The 19,864-nt window shown below is 39.0% G+C and overlaps 1 protein-coding gene across 4 annotated transcripts in view; it reads right to left on the bottom strand.

Annotated features, from left to right (window-relative positions):
- Nucleotides 1–19,864, bottom strand: part of B3GALT1 (beta-1,3-galactosyltransferase 1) — a 440,470-nt gene that overhangs the window by 36,479 nt on the left and 384,127 nt on the right. For 3 of the 4 annotated variants that reach the window (XM_089660298.1, XM_089660308.1, XM_089660301.1), the window contains one exon: nucleotides 8,118–19,404. The exons of the other annotated variant lie outside the window; for it this stretch is intronic. In XM_089660298.1, the coding sequence (XP_089516424.1) occupies nucleotides 18,236–19,216 (981 nt within the window). In that variant the 5' untranslated portion in view covers nucleotides 19,217–19,404 and the 3' untranslated portion in view covers nucleotides 8,118–18,235. Of the gene's footprint in view, nucleotides 1–8,117; nucleotides 19,405–19,864 lie in introns of those variants that run through there. 4 annotated transcript variants of the gene reach the window in all.

Here is a 19,864-nt window from a genome sequence, read left to right as displayed (position 1 = left end):
CCATCAGACTGTCTCCACCATGTTTTACTGGTGATGTTGTGTGCTTTGGATCATGAGCTGTTCATAGCCTTCTTCACACTTTTTTTCTTCCCATCATTCTGGTACAGATTAATCTTAGTTTCACCCATCCAAAGAATGCTTTTCCAGAACTGGTCTGGCTTTTTTAGATTTTTTTTTTGCAAAAGTCTAATCTGGCTTTTCTATTCTTCAGGCTTATGAATGGTTTGCACCTTGTGGTGAACCCTCTGCATTTGCTCTTGTGAAGTCTTCTCTTGATTGTAGACTTTGAGAATGATATGCCCACCTCCTGGAGAGCATCCTTCACTTGTGGATGTTGTGAATGGGCTTTTCTTTACCATGGAGAGGATCCTGTGATCATCCACCACTGTTGTCTTCATTGGATGTCCATGCCTTTTTATGTTGCTGAGCTCAACAGTGCATTCTTCTTTCCTCAGAATGTACCAAACTGTTGATTTGGCCACTCCTAATGTTGCTGCTATCTCTCTGATGGATTTTTTTCATTCTTTAAACCTTGCAATGGCTTGTTTCACTTGCATGGACAGCTCCTTTGAACGCACGATGTAGGTTCACAGCAATAGATTCCAAATGCAAATAGCACACTTAGAATCAACTCAAGAACTTTTACCTGCTTAACTGATGAAGAAATAATGAACCCGCGCCTGGCCATGAAACAGATTTGATTCAATTGTCCAATTACTTTTGGTTCCTTGAAAAAGGGGGGATGGCTACTCTTAAGAGCTGTAATTCCTAAACCCTTCCTCCAATTTGGATGTACATACCCTCAAATTAAACCTGAGAGTGTGCACTTTCAGCCCATATCCTAGCTTAATGACTTCTCCCAGAGCTAATTGGAGCCAGGAGTGAGCCAACCTTGACTCCAATCAATGTGATGATATTGGATGTGTTGCTGACAACTGTCCTGCCCTTAAAAAACACACCTGTTTTGGGTTTACTGGTTTCAAGAAGCACTGTCTGATGTGAACCATGCCTCGCAGAAAAGAGCTCTCAGAAGACCTACGATCAAGAATTGTTGACTTGCATGAAGCTGGAAAGGGTTACAAAAGTATCTCCAAAAGCCTTGATGTTCATGTGTCCACGGTAAGACAGACTGTCTACAAATGGAGAAAGTTTAGCACTGTTGCTACTCTCCCTAGGCGTGGTCGTCCTGTAAAAATGACTGCAAGAGCACAGCGCAGAATGCTGCATGAGGTAAAGAAGAATCCCAGAGTGTCAGCTAAAGACCTACAGAAATCTCTGGCACATGCTAACATTTTTGTTGACACATCTACAATAAGAAAACATTAAACAAGCATGGAGTACATGGGAGGACACCACGGAGGAAGCCATTGCTTTCCAAAAAGAATATTGCAGCACGTTTGAAGTTTGCAAAAGAGCGCCTGGATGTTCCACAGCACTACTGGCAAAATATACTGTGGACAGATGAAACCAAGATTGAGTTGTTTGGGAAGAACACACAACACTATGTGTGGAGAAAAAAAGGCACAGCACACCAACATCAAAACCTCATCCCCACTGTAAAACATGGCGGAGGGAGCATCATGGTTTGGGACTGCTTTGCTGCCTCAGGGCCTGGACGGATTGTCATTGATGGGAAAATGAATTCCAGAGTTTATCAAGACATTTTGCAGGAAAACGTACGACCATCTGTCCGCCAAGTGAAGCTCCACAGAGGATGGGTGATGCAACAGGACAATGACCCAAAGCATACAAGTAATTCAACAAAACAATGGCTGCAACAGCACAGAATACGCCTTCTGGAGTGGCCCAGTCAGAGTCCTGACCTCAACCCGATTGAAATGCTGTGGCATGACCTTAAGAGAGCGATTCACACCAGACATCCCAAGAATATTGCTACACTGAAACAGTTTTGTGAAGAGTAGTGATCCAAAATTACTGCAGATCGTTGTGCAGGTCTGATCTGCAACTACAGGAAACGTTTGGTTGAGGTTATTGCTGTAAAAGAAGGGTCAACCAGTTATTAAGTCCAAAGGTTCACATACTTTTTCCTCCCTGCACTGTGAATGTTTACATGTTATGTGCAATTAAACCATGGCAACATCTAATGTTTGTGTAGTATTATGTTCAGCAGACTGTGTTCTTCTATTGTTGTGACTTAGATGACGTTCAGAGCACATTTTATGCCCAATTCATGCAAAACTCCAGGTAATACCAAGGGGTTCACATACTTTTTTTTGCAACTGTAACTGTATATCCTAAGATGTTTGCACTGGTATACTCATGTGTCTGAAGATGCATCTTTTCTTTCAGTGCCAGTGCTGGAAAGAGGTGCTTGTCCAATCTTGTATAGAACCTTTGTTTACACCTGTGTTACCTTCACTTTTTATGCATAAAACATTCAAATAGGTTGGTGAACGAAATAATTGAATGTGAATGCACATGGATGTGCATTTATCAGCAGCAGTATTTGTAAATTAAATAAATTTCAGCACAGCATTTCTGCAAATTTGAATTCACACATTGACTTTTCACTAGTCACTGTAGTTTTAGCAAGTCACTCTTTCCTTTTTAATACACATTCCCTAGGAATTTTCTTTTTTTGACATGTAAATTGTTTAATATTGCCCCTCCATCCTCCCACTTTCTGCCAAAACAAAGTACCTTCATTCACCTACAGCCTCCTGGATATTCACATCGCTCATTCCCAGAGACTGCAGGTCAGTAATTGTCAAAGTATCACAAGATTTTGTGTATGCAGCTTTCTGGAACATATGACGGGGAAAGAAGGAAGGGGAGCAATATTAAATTACTTACAGCTCGAAAAATATGAACATCCAAAGCAAATGTGTAATAAGAAAAAAGGAATGATGAAGTTAAATCAATGGTGAAAAGTTCACTTTAAGCTGCTGAATATAATGATTAACTTTTATTGATAATCTGTGGGTTGTTTCCAGCTCAGGAAAGAAAATTTGAATATTTGTGAACCAAAAGTTTTTCTAAACCAAGAGAGCATAGGAAAATTTCCGGAAGCTAATTGGAAGTAATGTTTTCAGGCTGGTATTTCTGCAATGGAGGTTTGTTGATGACTGACAACAGGGTACCTGACCTTTTGTACATGCCCCATTTTCTGGGACAGGAGAAACTGTATGAATTTGTGCAACTGGTTGTACATATATGAAGCAGAAATGCATTTTTCTGCACCAAGAGCTAGAGCTTCACCCAAGTGGTATCCATTTCATGGGTGCTTCATTTTTGTTGGGAAGTCTGTTTCTACTGAAATATGCAAGGACAAAATATCAAGAGATTGTGTACTAAAAGTGTCCAAATGAGAAGCACTAGTGGACATTTTGCTTTCTGAATTCAACATAGTGGGAACAAAACAGCAATTGTGCATTACCATGTGCAGAGACACGTTGGGTATATTTATATATTTTATAATTTTTATTAATAGAACATACAATTTTACCCAAAATTTGCAAACCTTTGCATACAACAGGAGGCATCCTGCATTTCCTCTGTGTCTGCAGCAGGTTTGGTGTCTGGAAATTCACAGCACTGAGGCCTTGCCAGTGTTGTGTACAAAGCTTCAGCCAGAAAAGCACCAGAAAAGGTTAAAACCTCTTAGATTTTTATTACTGTCTGTGGGGATTTCTCCACAATTCCCATTAAAAAAAAGATACAAAAAGGAATGAGAGGAAGCCTCCACAAAGTGAAGGGAAATCCTACCTAGCTATTTACCAGGACAGGTGTCCCAAATTCAGATTTCTCCTCATTTTATCACCAGGATAAGAAGGGACAAGGAAGGCAATAACAAACTGACCCCTTCCCATTTCCTTTCCACGCCAAAATATAAATGTCTGGAGTTTCACATTAACCGTGTAACAAATGATGCTCCAGTACATATGATGATGTAATTCTGTGCAGAGCATGATGATGTCTCCATCAACACAATTCTTACCATAGGTCTCTGGTTTTTAGCCCAGTTAATACATTTCTTGCATGGAATGTGGAAGCGTCTATCAAGTTGCTGCTGCTATCCCGAATGGTGCAATTTTCCAGCCCTCAGTGCCTTTTTAATGTGTGTTTTAATAGTAAAGGGAAAACATTTTCTAGTAGTGTGTGGAATTAGAACCTCTTTAAAGTATCTGTTAGGGTCTGTGCCCTCTTTAGGAAGCTTTGTCTTCACTTCCTGTGCTAATGGTGATAGGGGTTAGAAGTGAAAAGAAAGCTGCCCAAAGTGAGACTACACAGAATAAGACCTTTCAGAGGTTCTAACCCTGTTCCATTGTATCCAAAATAACAGTTTTCCTGAGAGATCCATCTTTAATCTTTATTTTAGGTCAAAAGAAAACTTTGAATCTGTTCTGACAGCTACAACATTTATTCTCCACAGAGAAAATATTAAGCATTCAACAGGGTTGACAATTCATTTCTTTCTTTCACGCCACGTATATACACCATTATTGAATGTCATAGAGGAAATCGTTCAGATGTATTTTTTTCCTCTCCTTCCCTCTAAATCCTCTAACAAGTTTCGTATTACAGCCGCCAGCAATGTCTTCTCCATCAGTTTCCGGATTTGAAAATGCACCTGCTCACAATACAGTCAAATCTGTGAAGTGGAAATGTTATTGTGTTTTATTTTTTCAGTCTATTGACCTGTGATTCACACAATGGATTTCTTGGAAATGCTACAGAGCAGGAGGTATTTCAACGGAAAGCAGAGAAGAATGGAGCAATTCAGGGTTTTTAATACTCAAGTAGGTGAGTCCGGTGATCAGGTGGAAGATGCTTTTCATTTGACTTCTATAAAATGAAGCTGTAAAGATTATTCTCTTTGTTGCTGCCGGCATAATTGAAGTGCAATACAAAAGCAAAATTAGCACTCAGACGAGAGGACACATTGACCTTTTCCTATATTTTTTCACATAAAACGTTGGAAAGCATTCCGTCAGTACATTAAATGTGTTATGGAAATGCATTTATTTTAAAAAGGTCCAGAAATTTTCTATTAATACTACAACCAGCATAAAAGCTGAAATTCAGTATAAAGTTATGTCACTAAATCGCTCTACTAGGAAATGTTGGCTTTCATTTTTCAGCTATTTCTTTGTCCTAAATTGTTTTAATTGTATGGAAAACAGCATCTAGTGTGGTGATAATATGCATGGCTAGATTGACCATATCAGCCCAGGCCAATGGTGGTGCCCGTTCCCTGTAAATATGACCAACTAATAAGTTGTTTTGCCAAAAAAAAAAAAAAAAGCATTCCGTCAGTACATTAAATGTGTTATGGAAATGCATTTATTTTAAAAAGGTCCAGAAATTTTCTATTAATACTACAACCAGCATAAAAGCTGAAATTCAGTATAAAGTTATGTCACTAAATCGCTCTACTAGGAAATGTTGGCTTTCATTTTTCAGCTATTTCTTTGTCCTAAATTGTTTTAATTGTATGGAAAACAGCATCTAGTGTGGTGATAATATGCATGGCTAGATTGACCATATCAGCCCAGGCCAATGGTGGTGCCCGTTCCCTGTAAATATGACCAACTAATAAGTTGTTTTGCCAAAAAAAAAAAAAAAAGCATTCCGTCAGTACATTAAATGTGTTATGGAAATGCATTTATTTTAAAAAGGTCCAGAAATTTTCTATTAATACTACAACCAGCATAAAAGCTGAAATTCAGTATAAAGTTATGTCACTAAATCGCTCTACTAGGAAATGTTGGCTTTCATTTTTCAGCTATTTCTTTGTCCTAAATTGTTTTAATTGTATGGAAAACAGCATCTAGTGTGGTGATAATATGCATGGCTAGATTGACCATATCAGCCCAGGCCAATGGTGGTGCCCGTTCCCTGTAAATATGACCAACTAATAAGTTGTTTTGCCAAAAAAAATAAAAAATACTGACAACCCAAGTGTTGTAGATCCAAATTAATTGGATTTCATCTTCTACTTCCATAAAGCAAAGGAATTGATTGCACGCTTCCCAAATCAATTCTGCAATTGCAGTGTTTGATATAGGAGGGCCATTTGTGCTTCTTGTATTTTGCAGCATTGCTGTACAAATAAATGCATACACAATAAAGCTGAACTCCAGCATTTTTTTTTAGTTTTGAATAGATTTAGAACTAGGATAGGTTTAAAATCACTATCAACACTTTATTTATCGTTAGTTTTTCATTGTTGTCTGTTTCCTTGCTGGAAACATTTCCCCATTCTTGTCCAGGTGATGAATGACAGGAAGAAAAAAAAGTGAAATTAATTTTCTCCAATGGATGCACAGTAAAAAAATTAATATATATATATATATATATGTGTGTATATATATATATATATATATATATATATATATATATACACACACACAGTGAAGGAAATAAGTATTTTACCCCCTGCTGATTTTGAATGTTTGCTCACTCACAAAGAAATGATCAAAGAATCAAATGTGTAAAAATCGAATGGTAGGTGTATTGTAACACTGAGAGACAGAATAGCAACAACAAATTCAAAAGAAATGCATGTCTAACAAATGATGCACTGATTTGCATGTCCATAATGAAATACGTATTTCATCCCCTATCATTCAGTAGGATTTCTGGCTACCAGGTGTCTTTCATATATGTAACAAGCTGAGATTAGAAGTAGTCTCTTTAAGGGAGTGCAGCTAATCTAATTTTTTTACCTGTATAAAAGACACCTGTCCACAGGAGCAATCAAACAATTAGATTCCAAACTTTCCCCCATGGCAAAGACCAAAGAGCTGTCCAAGGATGTCAGGGACAAGATTGTAAACCTCCACAAGGCTGGACTGGGCTACATAACTATCGCCAAGCAACTTGGTGAGAAGGTGACAACAGTTGGTACAATCATTCGCAAATGGAAGAAACACAAAACAACTGTCAGTCTCTCTAGGTCTGGTGCACCATGCAAGATCTCACCTCGTGGAGTGTCAATGATCATGAGAACAGTGAGGAATCATCCCAGAACTACACGTGAGGATCTTGTCAATGATCTCCAGGCAACAAGTTGGTAACACACTACGCCGACAAGGATTGAAATCCTGCAGTGGCCACAAGGTCCCTCTGTTCAAGAAAGCACATGTCCAGGCCCATCTGAAGTTAGCCACTGAACATCTGAATGATGCAGAGAAGGACTGGTTGAAAGTGTTGTGGTCAGATGAGACCAAAATCTTTGGCATCAACTCAACACGCCGTGTTTGGAGGAGGAGGAATGCTGCCTATGACCCCAATAACACCATCCCAACTGTCAAACATGGTGGTGGAAACAGTCTGCTTTGGGGGGGTTTTTCTGCTAAGGGGACAAGATAACTGCACCGCATCAAAAGGACGATGGACAGTGCAATGTACCGTCATATCTTGGGTGAGAACCTTCTTTCCTCAGCCAGGGCATTGAAAATAGGTCGTGGATGGGTGTTCCAGCATGACAATGACCCAAAACACACGGCTAAGGCAACAAAGGAGTGGCTCAAGAAGAAGCACATTAAGGTCCTGGAGTGGCCTAGCCAGTCTCCAGACCTTAATCTGATTGAAAATGTGTGAAGGGAGCTGAAAGTTCAAGTTGCCAAATGTCAGCCATCAAGCCTTAATGACTTGTAGAGGATCTGCCAAGAGGAGTGAGCCAAAATCCCTCCTGAGATGTGTACAAACCTGGTGGCCAACTACAGGAAACGTCTGACCTCTGTGATTGTCAACAAGGGATTTGCCACCAAGTACTAAGTCATGTTTTGTGAAGGGGATCAAATACTTATTTCCCTCATGAACATGCAAATCAGTGCATCATTTGTTAGACATGCATTTCTTTTGAATTTTTTGTTGCTATTCTGTCTCTCAGTGTTACAATACACCTACCATTCGATTTTTAGACTGATCATTTCTTTGCGAGTGGGCAAACATTCAAAATCAGCAGGGGATCAAATACTCTTTCATATATATATATACCCCCCCATCCAAAAAAAAAAAAGTCTTTTCTATGAAAACAACCCAAGTTTTTAAGTTATGATGCAACTGTTCCAAAGTAGCCCTGGTCATGCTGGCCAAATGAAAAATGATTAATATTATTGCCCACAACTTAATAAACCATTAAATAGGCATGCTTTTTTTATATTCTTTATTTTTAGAATGTTAAAAAATCCACTTTAATACAGAACAATATTCCTCATCATACAGGTCTCTGTACATACTGTAAGTGTGTCTCAGTTCTTTTTTCGTTGAATTTTACAAAGGTAAGATTGGCTGTGACAATGCACGACATGTTCCCTTCCTTTTTCATGACAATAATACAAAATAGAATATATTTTTTTGTTTAGCAGCGAGACTGGCAACTGCACGAAACACCAAGTGATATGTTAACATCAAAAGAATTGCACTTACAGACATTTAGCTGAAATATTTACAGCTTTGACAAGAAGATATAGAACAATGTCTAGTTCTGTATACTGTACAATTGTAAACTTCATTTTGTAGTTTAAGAAATACTTTGATTTAACTTTTTTTTACTTTTTGCCCAGTAATTGTACAAAAAAAACAATATTTCATAAAAACAGCAAGGAAAAAAAAACTCAGCATTACCATTCTTTCAAATGGGGTTTTTACAAGATATGGCTGTACATCCTGAGTAGTGATCTTGTTACTTTCAATCCAGGATAGATGAAATCACATCAGAATGTATTAATCTGCAATGAAACCTATGAAACTAAACATAGTTTCACGTCGCAGGTCATTCCATTAGAAAAGAATGCATAGTTTTGATTAAACACACACAGTAGGATGTCGGTTTAGGATGCCGTTTGTGAAAACACAAGAAAACCTATTCACAATACAACAGTACTTAAAAGCAAATCTAAACCATTTTTATGTTGAGGCATTTAAAGTTCAGATCACCTTTCTTAAAAATATGATATAGTATGTCAGAGCTGTGAAATAAATATGTTTTACATGGTTGAAAAAATCCCTCTAGGTTATTAAAGTATCCGCCATCTTCAAGAATTGCACTCCTCAGTAGCTAAGGACTTCAGAGTACAATTCTCCCAGGTTAGCAAGCAGAATTTATCAGTTTGGCACAGAGGATTTTTTAACAGCTTTTAGGATATTTGCACTCAAGGCATTTGGCCCGTGTGCGCCCAATCCTGGGAGGCACAATTGCAGCATGCAGCCCTTATGCATACAGCCTGTCAAATTCTGTGGCAGACTGATGTACGCTGCAGCTGGACAGGGCTGAGTGATACTCTTTTTGCGTTCATGAACATACCCAGAAAGCAGAATACTTGTGTTTCAGGTATCTCCACAGGTGTTGTCTAATGCACTGTAAACTAGCTGTGACCAGACAGTTGGTTGCATTGAAGGGGCTGAAAGCCAAACACAGACTCCCAGCTGGTAATCGGTGTCACCTGACAGTGATCACTTGGCAAGTCAATGTTGCAAAATCATTGATAACACTGCTAAGAAATCCGCCCATGGGACTGAAGGAGAGAAATGTTAATTTGTATGGCAAGCCTTACCAGTACCGCCTCTGTTGCAGCCATTCTTCGCCCAATTGCAGAGCTAGTTATTGTTGATAGAATATTCAGCATCTGATACCTCTGAGTACACAGGGCTCACCTGATGGCAGCGATAAGACGCAGGCATCTGAAATTTCCAGAAGTGTATGATGCTGAAAGTTCTACTGATGCCAACTAGTTCTACCAGACATGGCCGCGACAGTGGAAGTACAGGTAAGCATTACTATATTTTTTCTCTGCTCTTCATGTATACATTTGTTTCTCAAATTACAGTGTCTTTAAACCTAGAAATGGAGATAGTGTAGAATACTGTCCTAATTAACAGATATTTTCAGATTGATACAATTAACAGATTTGGCAGTTATACATTTTATATGGCATTTTATGTTATCACATTCTGGCATTGAGTTTGCCTCTACAGAAACAAATGATCTGTAATATACAAAGACTTTCCAGATTGCCATGTTTCATTTAGAGAAATAAAATATACTTTCTCTTGGACTCAGCTATTTTTAATCTTGACCGTACAGTCATCCTGGTAGCTGGACTGGCCTTTTCTTCCCTGGTACGCCACTGCGATATGACTGGTTGTGGACAAACCTTGGCAGATGCCCTTAACCCTTTGAGGACCGTAAGATTTTGGAACGCCAAAAGAATCAATTTTTTTGTTTTTAAAGTTCGTACACTTCAGTTGCTGTAACTAAGCCATTTCATGAAATAATTGGCAAAAAGCTAGATCCATTTGTTGTTTGTTGATAAGAACTAATATTTTGACTCAAACCAAAAAAAAAAAAAGTTTTAAGTTCTTAATCATATGATACACGCAATTAAAAACATGGGACAAATACGTCCCTTGGTCCTCAAAGGGTTAAAAGAAGATCTTCTGATCCAAGAACTGATCTTCCACCTTACTTTACTGTCGCTGGCTTGGCGATCGCAAGCTAGGTTTTGAGAGACAAGCGGTTGTCAGGTTTGGAGATTCTGACCATGTTGAAACCTGTAAATCTACAAATAAGGACAGCCACCAAGGTGCGTCTGACCAGTCATACCACAGCGACATACCAGGGATGACAAGGCCAGTCTGGCCACCAGGATGACTGTACCATCAAGATTAAGAAGAGCTGTGTTTGTCAGTGAACTTGGAGAAAGGTATTATATGGTAAGTAACAAAAATCCCAGTTTTTGTACTGTGTGGCATCATCATGTCATAAAAGGCATGTGCCCTAATTCATCATGCTATGATGACAGTTAAAGCAGCCCTTGGGATAAAATGCAAGGTCCACTCATGTGGCTGATCTCACCCCTTGTTGTATTACATAAACAACACTTTGGGAAAATTTATAAAATATACCTTATTCCCAGGCTTCTGGTGGGCTCGTCTAGACAGCGGACATCCATGCGTCTTCTTGCAGAATCCTAGTAGGATTTGGGATCCTCAACAAGAACACTAATTTGCAAGGCAGAGGTGCCCTTTCACGAGAATTGGGATCCTGGGCCTTCCCAAGATCCCTTAGTGATGTCTGTGACAGGAAATAGTCAGAAGCCAGGAGGTAAGGTGAGTATTTTAATGCATTTTCTTATTTTATTCATTTTTTTTAATTTCCATAGTGTAGTGTTTTGTCAACAGGAGGTGGGGGCAGCCACATGCATTCTAGTACAAGGTCTGCTTTAAGGTGTGCAAATAATAGTTAATCAAGTGTAACCAACTCAAAGTAAATCTGTTGTGACATTGTTTGCACACAAATAAAAATGAAAACAAATCTTTATGTACTGTAAATCAAAGATCATAAAGGGGACCAAGTAAGGAACCCAGGCTTAAGGCTTTTGCAGCACAGAATGACTTGTTATTAAAAGAACCTCATGCATTCAAATTTTCTTGCAATTCATTTTATGTACAAGAGAAAACATTTAAAAATATCCTAATTACATAGCCTTATATACAGGTGTAAATGTACATAGAAACATCATTTTTTATCACACGTTTTTCATTTGTTTGAACCTAAAGTGTATAAAATGGGATAAATGATGCATAACATGTTTTTGTTTGTCCGATTAAAGAAACCGTTAAATAAACCGCAGTAATATTTAAAGAAAAAAAAAGGTATCTTAAGTTAAAACAAACCAGTTGATACTTAAATGTATAGCTCCCTTTTGTATGATGACTTCATTAGATATGTAATTGCTACTCACAGAACATAAAAATGTTATTTTAGTTTTATAGGTGTTATTGAATCTTACTTCTAGGTTTATTGGACAAATGTTTAATTACTTTTTTGATTTCTGAATGTCATCAACACAACCACTGCACTTGCTGTACTTTCTGTAATATTCAAACAAGACATGCATATGTTGCATGCTTTGGCATTGTGTTTAGATAAATTATACACTGTTTCAGTGTTATATATATCGGACATATGAAAAAGGTCTGTCCAAATGAAAATACAACAGTAAGACGAGATTATAGCAGCTGTTTTTAACAAAATGGAAAAATACATTTTACGTACGTTTATATTTATCTTTTGCAGCCATTACTGAAAAAATGTATAGGTAAAGCATAGCCAAAGGGGTTGATTTACTAAAACTGGAGAGTGCAAAATCTGGGGCAGCTCTGCATGGAAACCAATCAGCTTCCAGGTTTTATTGTCAACAAGCTGAAGTTAGAAGCCGATTGGCTACCATGCACAGCTGCACCAGATTTTGCACTCTCCAGGTTTAGTAAATCAACCCCATAGTTGGTAAATGATCAGCAGTGGCAGAATCAACTGAATCTTCCTTTTTGAAATAAAAATATATCAGTTGCCTCGATTGTTGCTTGAAAGATAACACTAATGAGTAGTACAATCAAATAAGTAAAAATATAAAACATGATGTATACATTTATTTTAGTATATTAACACAAAATACTTCAGTTTGTCAGTGATGAGTGGTCATGTCCTTTTCTGTTTGAGGTGTTTAAAGCCCATTTGAAGTCTCACACATTTTTATCTGTTTACATAGATGTGTAGCTGGAACCCACTGAAAAATTCCCTATGCATGCATGCATGTGTTCTGTATTAATTAAAATATATCCAACTTTTTTCACATAGGTGCATTACCAGCTGAAGTCCAGGGAAAGCAAAAGTGCTTCCTTGAATTGGGGTGAACCTACACTGAAAGGGTTCAATGTTCGTTTAGGTCTAGGGGACCACAAAAAAGCAGTTTTGCTTGCTGCTCTCCGGAGCCTTGCCTCCCCAATGCTCTGGTGGTCACAGGTTCTCTGATGTCATCAAGTCTGATGCAGAGCCCATAGTCCTGCATTGGACATGAGAATGCTAAGGCAACAGTCCAATGCCAGAGCAAAGTGGAGTAGAGAAGAGTGCAGACTGCTGGAGAGCAGAGGATTGGGCAAACAAAGCTGCTTTTGTTCCTTCAACCCTAAACAAGCATTTAACTCCTGCAGTGGGGGGGCAGCCGCACTGAAAGGAAGCATTTTTCCTTACCCTAGAGATGAGCTTTATCCCTATGGTGCCGACACCTCCTGGCTCTTTAAGGGATTTGTGACGCTGGGATGCGGGGCGGGGTGTAGGGTCATGTGACTGCCGTGATTGGCTGTCAAAGCGGTCACATGAACGGAAAGACCCCAACCGCAGGTAGCGATCGGGACCTTTCCGTGAGATGTTGGTAAATGTGCCGGGAGTGTGCAGTGCGCACGCTCTCGGCACATATTTTGTTTACATTGGATATGCAAATATGCAGCCCCTCGGTGCCAAGGCCCAGATGCCAAGAGGCCACATATTTGCGTGCGCTCGGCGCCAAGGATTTAATGTAAGTGCATTACAACTCCTGATATCACGTTATTGTGCGTTGTATTAGGGCAGCCTACTTAAATAGCAGTTTACTTGTAGGCTTCTAAATGCCATACACTTGTAAACATGCATAAATGCACATAAATACACTTCAAAATCAGCATTATTTTATACTGAATTGTTCTGCCAGCTCCTGGCAGAAAAATCCAGGGTAGATGGGAGAATGTTATTACACTCACATGCATGAAGCCTAAAGCTGAATTCCCAAAAAAACTGGATGTGTCCAAAATGTTTGCCCAACAGTGCATGTCAGAGCATGTAACGTGTTGCTGCATGTTACTAAAATGCAAGCGTTCCCACGACACATTGATGTCAATCATTCCAAAATTTTTTACATAAGTTGTCATTCTTTTTATGGCATAGTTTTTCTCTAAGACACATAGGGGTTTATTTACTAAAGCTGGAGAGTCCAAAATCAGACTCCCTTCTGCATAGAAACCAATCAGCTTCTAACCTCAGCTTGTTCAATGAAGCTTTGGCAATGAAACCTGGAAGCTGATTGGTTTCTATGCAGAAGGGAGTCTGATTTTGGACTCTCCAGCTTTAGTAAATAAACCCCATAGGGTTCCATACAGAACAATCAGAAAAACTAGCCAAAAAAGTGCAGACAGAAAAATTCCCAATTCAGTAAATAACATTTCTGATCCTTTAAGTTTAAATTGTTAAACAAAAAAAATATAAATAAAATGATCATAACTGGAGTGGAATTTTAACTTGACGATTTCTGCCCACTTACCAGAAAATGTATTACAGTCTTTAAATGGCTAGAATTATATCTAACAAATCTTACAACAAATACTTCTGTATTTTTCTGTAACATAAAGTGATTTCAAATACCATGGAAAAAATGTCATGAACTTCAGGATGCAGCTAGAAAATAAAAGCCGAATGCCACAACATTTCTAAAATAACATGAAATAGGTTAGAGAACTCTTGCTGTAAGAGGAAATAATGACTGCCTTATTTATCAATATGTCATAGCAGTCAATCAAATTGAAACGTTTGTTGTGCACCTGTCCTTTTTAATCTGATTGGCTGCCTGTGAGATAACAGACTGTGTGATAATTTTTCTTGTGGTGCTCAGCAGTGGGGGTTACAATGCTCTCTGCTCTACTAGTATGCTGGGGGGTCTTCAAAATGAATCACCCCACACTTCAGTTTATGTGTTAACCTGTGCTGTGGTAAAAGAACAATATCCACCTTAAAGTGTAAGTGAACATTTGTTTTAGTTTTGGATAGAGTAGGAAAGGGTTAAACCTCTAGTGGGGTAATTTACACTGTCTGTGTCTCACTGGGGAGACCTTTCATTTACGTTTTGTCCTATAGAAATAACAAGAAGCAAGAGGAACTTCAGGAGAACTTCCACAGTTAGACAGTCACAACTCTAAAATGTAGGATTTCCCATCAATGTTCAGCAAAAGAACTGGAGAAGGTGAATCTCCCCAGCAAAGCCCAGACAGCAATGAAAACCTGACTAAGGTTCTTAGGCCCCTTTCACATGGGGCAGATTCTGTTCTGATTAGCAAGACATCAGCTCACAGATCCCCTACTAATCAGAGGAGAGTGGGCAGATGACATATCCGTGTCCACTCTGCAGAGCGAACATGGAGAGAGCTTACTGACCTTTGGGCAGCCAGGAGTAGATGGACTCTGTTGTCCATTTACACCCAACTACCCTCTGATCCACCTAAACAGAGGAGGACAAATCCTCTTCTACTTTAGAGTGAATTCCTAGGGACAGGCAGGTGTAAACGATCCTGTGTCTGTTTACACCCACCTGTCCATAGAAATGCACAGACCTAAAAAACTGACAGGTGGACCTGACTGGATCACCCATGTGAAATGGGCCTAACCCTTCCCTACTCTATCTAAAGCAAAAATAAAAGTCCTCTCACTTTGTTTATTTTTTTTTTTGTTACTATACTGGGACCGTAGCCTCCTTGGCGGTATTCCCGAGTGTAGCTCGGGGTAACATTTCAGTACCACAAACGGTAACCCCGAGCTACACTCGGGAATACCATGCGGCACTGCTCCGGCATTTGTTCTTCACTTACCTTACCCCGCGCTCCCACGATGTGTCCCCTGCAGCGTCCCTGGCCATCTCCTCCGGCCGATGCCGGCATCCGGCTTCTGTGTCCTGTCCCTGTGACGTCGGGACGTACGGGCGCCGCTGGCGGCGGGAAGTTTAAAAATTTTAAAAAATTTCTTTTTTTTTTTTTTACATTTTACATAGTAAAACATTGCTGTCTCAACCAATTTCACATACATTTTGTCCCTAATGCTTTGTCCTGTGCCCTGCCTGCATTTTGTCTGTTCTTTCTGCCTGGAAACTGAGAAATGTCTATGGCGTCCAAAAAGTGTCTCTTTAGGTCAAAAGCGGTTTTAGACCAGCTGGAGAACAGCGATAGTAAATCAGAACTACTTGCAGAATTGAGTGATAATGATTTGTGGGGAAAATCGTCATCAGACACTGAAAACGATTTTGCGATTTTGCTCAGCAATGTGCTAACTTGGCGCTATATTTCACATTTCAGTGTTTTTGGTTTGATTATATTATTGAATTAAATTTATTATTATTATATTATTATTTTTTATGATTATTTATCAAATTATAATTTATGATTACGTGTTTCAAATTTTATCCTACCTGGGATGTTTACTAGACTCTTGTTCGGACAGATTTCAGTGAGTTATTCCTAAAAATTACAGGCCTACAATAAAAAACTACATATTTCCATGCAAAAAAATGGTACCGCTTTCAGCACCAAAAATCGGAAAGAATCATACCGCCAAGGAGGTTAAACTAGTTCTAATGAGTGGGTGTTTTTTACCTTAATGCATTCTCTGCATGAAAGTTAAAAACATCCCAATATCCCCCCCCCCTTCCCACTCTAAACACATACATGAGCCTGTCAAGGATCCAGCGCTGTGCCCTGTCTTCTCTCCACTCCTTTCTCTTCTCACAGGGACTTGGGCAGCAGCAGGAGCCATTGGCTTCTGCTGCTGTCAATCGAATGGTGTGAAGAGGTCACAGAGCCAAGATGCACTGTCTGTATCAATGGACATAGGCAGCGCAGCTTATGAGCAAGCCCAGACGTGACCCATAAAAAGTGGCTTGCTATAGGGGCACACAGAGAAGAGGAGGAGCCTGGAGCATCAGCAGGGGACCCAAACAGGAGGTTCTGGGCTGCTCTGTGCAAAACCATTGTACAGAGCAGGTAAGTGTAACATGTCTGTTATTTTAATAAAAATACTAGGCTTTACAATCACGTTAAGTGTTGTATATGTCATTTCCAAAGTGAAATAACTCATTGCAATAAGTTTTATATTTCAGCATTCCACACTATGTCTTTAGTGGTCTTTAATTTCTAAAATGTGCCAATTCCATTTCATACTGAACATTTTTTGGAAAAAGACAGCCAGATATCTATAATCACATCTGCTACTTTCATAACTGATCACGCATTAGTCTGTTTTGTTGAGGAAATAATTGTGTAATGGTTATCCCCTGCAATAAATAATTAAGCAAGACCCTGTTAAGTCAGGATAGCAGATAGTCACATGCTTTTGATTATAAAAAGCTTATTCAAAATAAAAATACATATGCAATTGTAAAAAAAAAGAAAACAAAAGATGGTGGGTAAATAAGCAACAGTAAGTTACCCTTTAACTTAATTCCAAGCAAACAAAGTACGGTATATATGGAGTCAATGAAAGCAAGGCATATTATGGTATTCAAATACATTTTCAAAAACGTGTTTAATATTCAGTGGTCATGTGACAGCACAGACTCTCTACCCATCCCTCTTACAAAGTGCAATGAGAGTGTCTTCATTGCCTAAGGGCAGGCAGCTGAATGACATCGGCAGGGAGTATGTTCCCTGTCTATGTACAATGTGCCAAGTAGAGAAGGGCTGAGCAGGAGTCATGTCTGGGGTAAGAAGCTAAACGATATCAGTGGGAAAATACATTCCCTGTCTGTGTATGATGTGTCAAGCAGAGCAGGGCTGAATGAGGGACATAGTAGCAAAGCTGACCACTGGACTACAGGCACACCATGGGTTGACACAGAGTCCTGTAGCTCCATTCAGCAAGGTGAGGGATGCAAAATGACCATTCCAGCATGGCATGCTTGGTATGGTCAGAATGCTTAAGGATAGAAGGGGAACTGCCATTATTACCAGGTATTTGCCAGTAAATTAGTGCCCACTCGCTAAAGAGGGAACATTTACCAGCTACTTTATACTAATACTGCATTCCAGTTACTTTATACCAATACTGAATTCCAAAACTGTATTTTATTTGTTAAAGCCCAACGCTAGCTTTTTTAGATATGGATAGAAGGTGGAAGGGTTAGAACCCTGGTCAGCTAGGCTATATGAATTTCAATACTGCAAACTTGTAAACACAGAAAAATGTGCCTATGCATGTATGGACATGAAATGTAGACTACATACATTCTCAATACAGCCCAAAACATCCAGTGATAAAAAACTAAATTTAAAACACAGAGCATCGCACACTGCCACTTGGATGGAAATCAGAGTACATGATAGTATTGCACGCTATAGAGATACATAGCTTTGCTCATGAGTTATGGGAATACAGAATGTCTTGTCATATTATCATAGCATTAAATGATGCAGAAGAAAAACAATAGTTACCAGAATTAAATTTTACAGCATACTCTGTGAAATGTTAAGAGAAGTGGACAAAAATGCCCACTTTATTGATGTAGATTAATCTCAGGTTCCAGCTCTGTACAAGCCAACAAATTGAAACAAAAAGATCAAATATTGTCTATACATCATGTACAATAAAGTTTCTTTGCCGCAACTAAAAAAAAATATGCAACCAATTGCAAAACTAACATCGGAGATGCTTTTTGCTTTGCATGTCATTCCAAATTCTGTGCATTTCTTCAGGGCCAATCTGATGTACTGTGATCACTCTACGGTATCGGCACAGACTGTAAGCCATTTTCCAATGATTAAAGCCACTGTTTTGAAATGGGTGGATTCCAAGTTTTCGCAAGCAAAGTCCAACATAGACATCCTCAAGATGCAAAAGTCTTGTGTGGAGGGATGTTTTATAAATGAGTTCCGCCACATCTGCAGAGAAGATATACCCAGTTCCTGAACAAAATGGCGGATAGTTACTATCTGGGTACAAGTCTCTTGGCATATACCATTTGCTGCGGACATCCCTTATGGGTCCTCCATTGATAACATATCCAGTAAAATACCTCCTCCTTGGCTTTGTAGTTGGTTTCAGTAGTTTATAAATTAAATTGTCCATATTTACAAAAATATCACTGTCTGTTTTCATGACATATTTAGCCTTGGAGCAGAAAGTTGCCACCCATCTCATGCCCATCATAGTTTTGAGGGTTAGATTATGGTATGAGTCTATAAAGTCTTCCACCACTATATCGTGAAATATCTGGCTTTCTTGCTCAACCATCTGGTTTAATACTGGATCTGCATTTTTGCCGAGGAGGAAAAGTGTGACAATTTTAATTCCCTTAAAGTTGCTTTCATTACCCCAAGTTTCTCGGATGGCTTGTCTGGCATCAAACTCCTTATGGGTTGTGCTTATTAGAATAACCAAAAAAGGGCTGCCATTGTTTTCACATTTCTCAGGCTCATTAATAACAAATTCAAATGAATGGGGATTGATGGGTCGAGTTCTAATATTGCCAAAAGTAATGTTTTTTTGAGCTAACACCACTTTGCTTAGCCTGTAGCCACTGTAGTTGGATGTTGGACGAGTGACACTTAGGTACCAAAGTGCACTTGCCCAGCAAACCACTGTCAAAATATATAGACATGACACCTTTGAGGCCATGGCTCTCCAGAATCTTCTAGGCGATGTTTTCTATGAACAGTTTTTTCATGACTTTAACCGTCTTCCTGTCCACAAGGGGCAGCATATTACATAAGAAAAAAATGATGGATGTTCAAAAACATAAATCCTACTGCATTACCCTTCTCTTGCAGTTTCCATAATTACATTCTCTGGAACATGTATCCATTCTATAAAAGACAAAAATGAAGAGGCTGTTAGGATTTTTGCCCAATACAGTTAGTCTACATTAATAGGTCATAAATGCTGTTTCTTCCCTGCCCATGAATAATTTATAATGTCAGAGTCATCTCTACAGAGAGCAGAACAGCTGGAGCAGCTTAGACACCCAGGGCTTCTTTATAAAAATTGGAGTGAAGAAAAGCATAGGCTTCTTGGCCACTTGGGAGAAAGATGTCCTTTATAACCTGTATTCTATAATATTGAAAAGGACATCTTTCCTTACCCCTAACCTGGATTTACTTTACTCTCATCCTTTTGACTTCCACTTGCTCCTCTCTCTCTCTCTCTCTCTCTCTCTCTCTCTCTCTCTCTCTCTCTCTCTCTCTCTCTCTCTCTCTCACGCCACATTTCCTTACCATTTGTTTTCATCCAATACACAAAAATGTGAAACCTAGTGATATTAAACCC

Source organism: Staurois parvus, unplaced genomic scaffold (assembly GCF_062004578.1).
Source record: "Staurois parvus isolate SC_StPar_1 unplaced genomic scaffold, SC_StPar_1.0 ptg000031l, whole genome shotgun sequence".
NCBI lineage: Eukaryota > Metazoa > Chordata > Amphibia > Anura > Ranidae > Staurois > Staurois parvus.
This window is presented reverse-complemented; position numbering and strand designations above follow the sequence as displayed.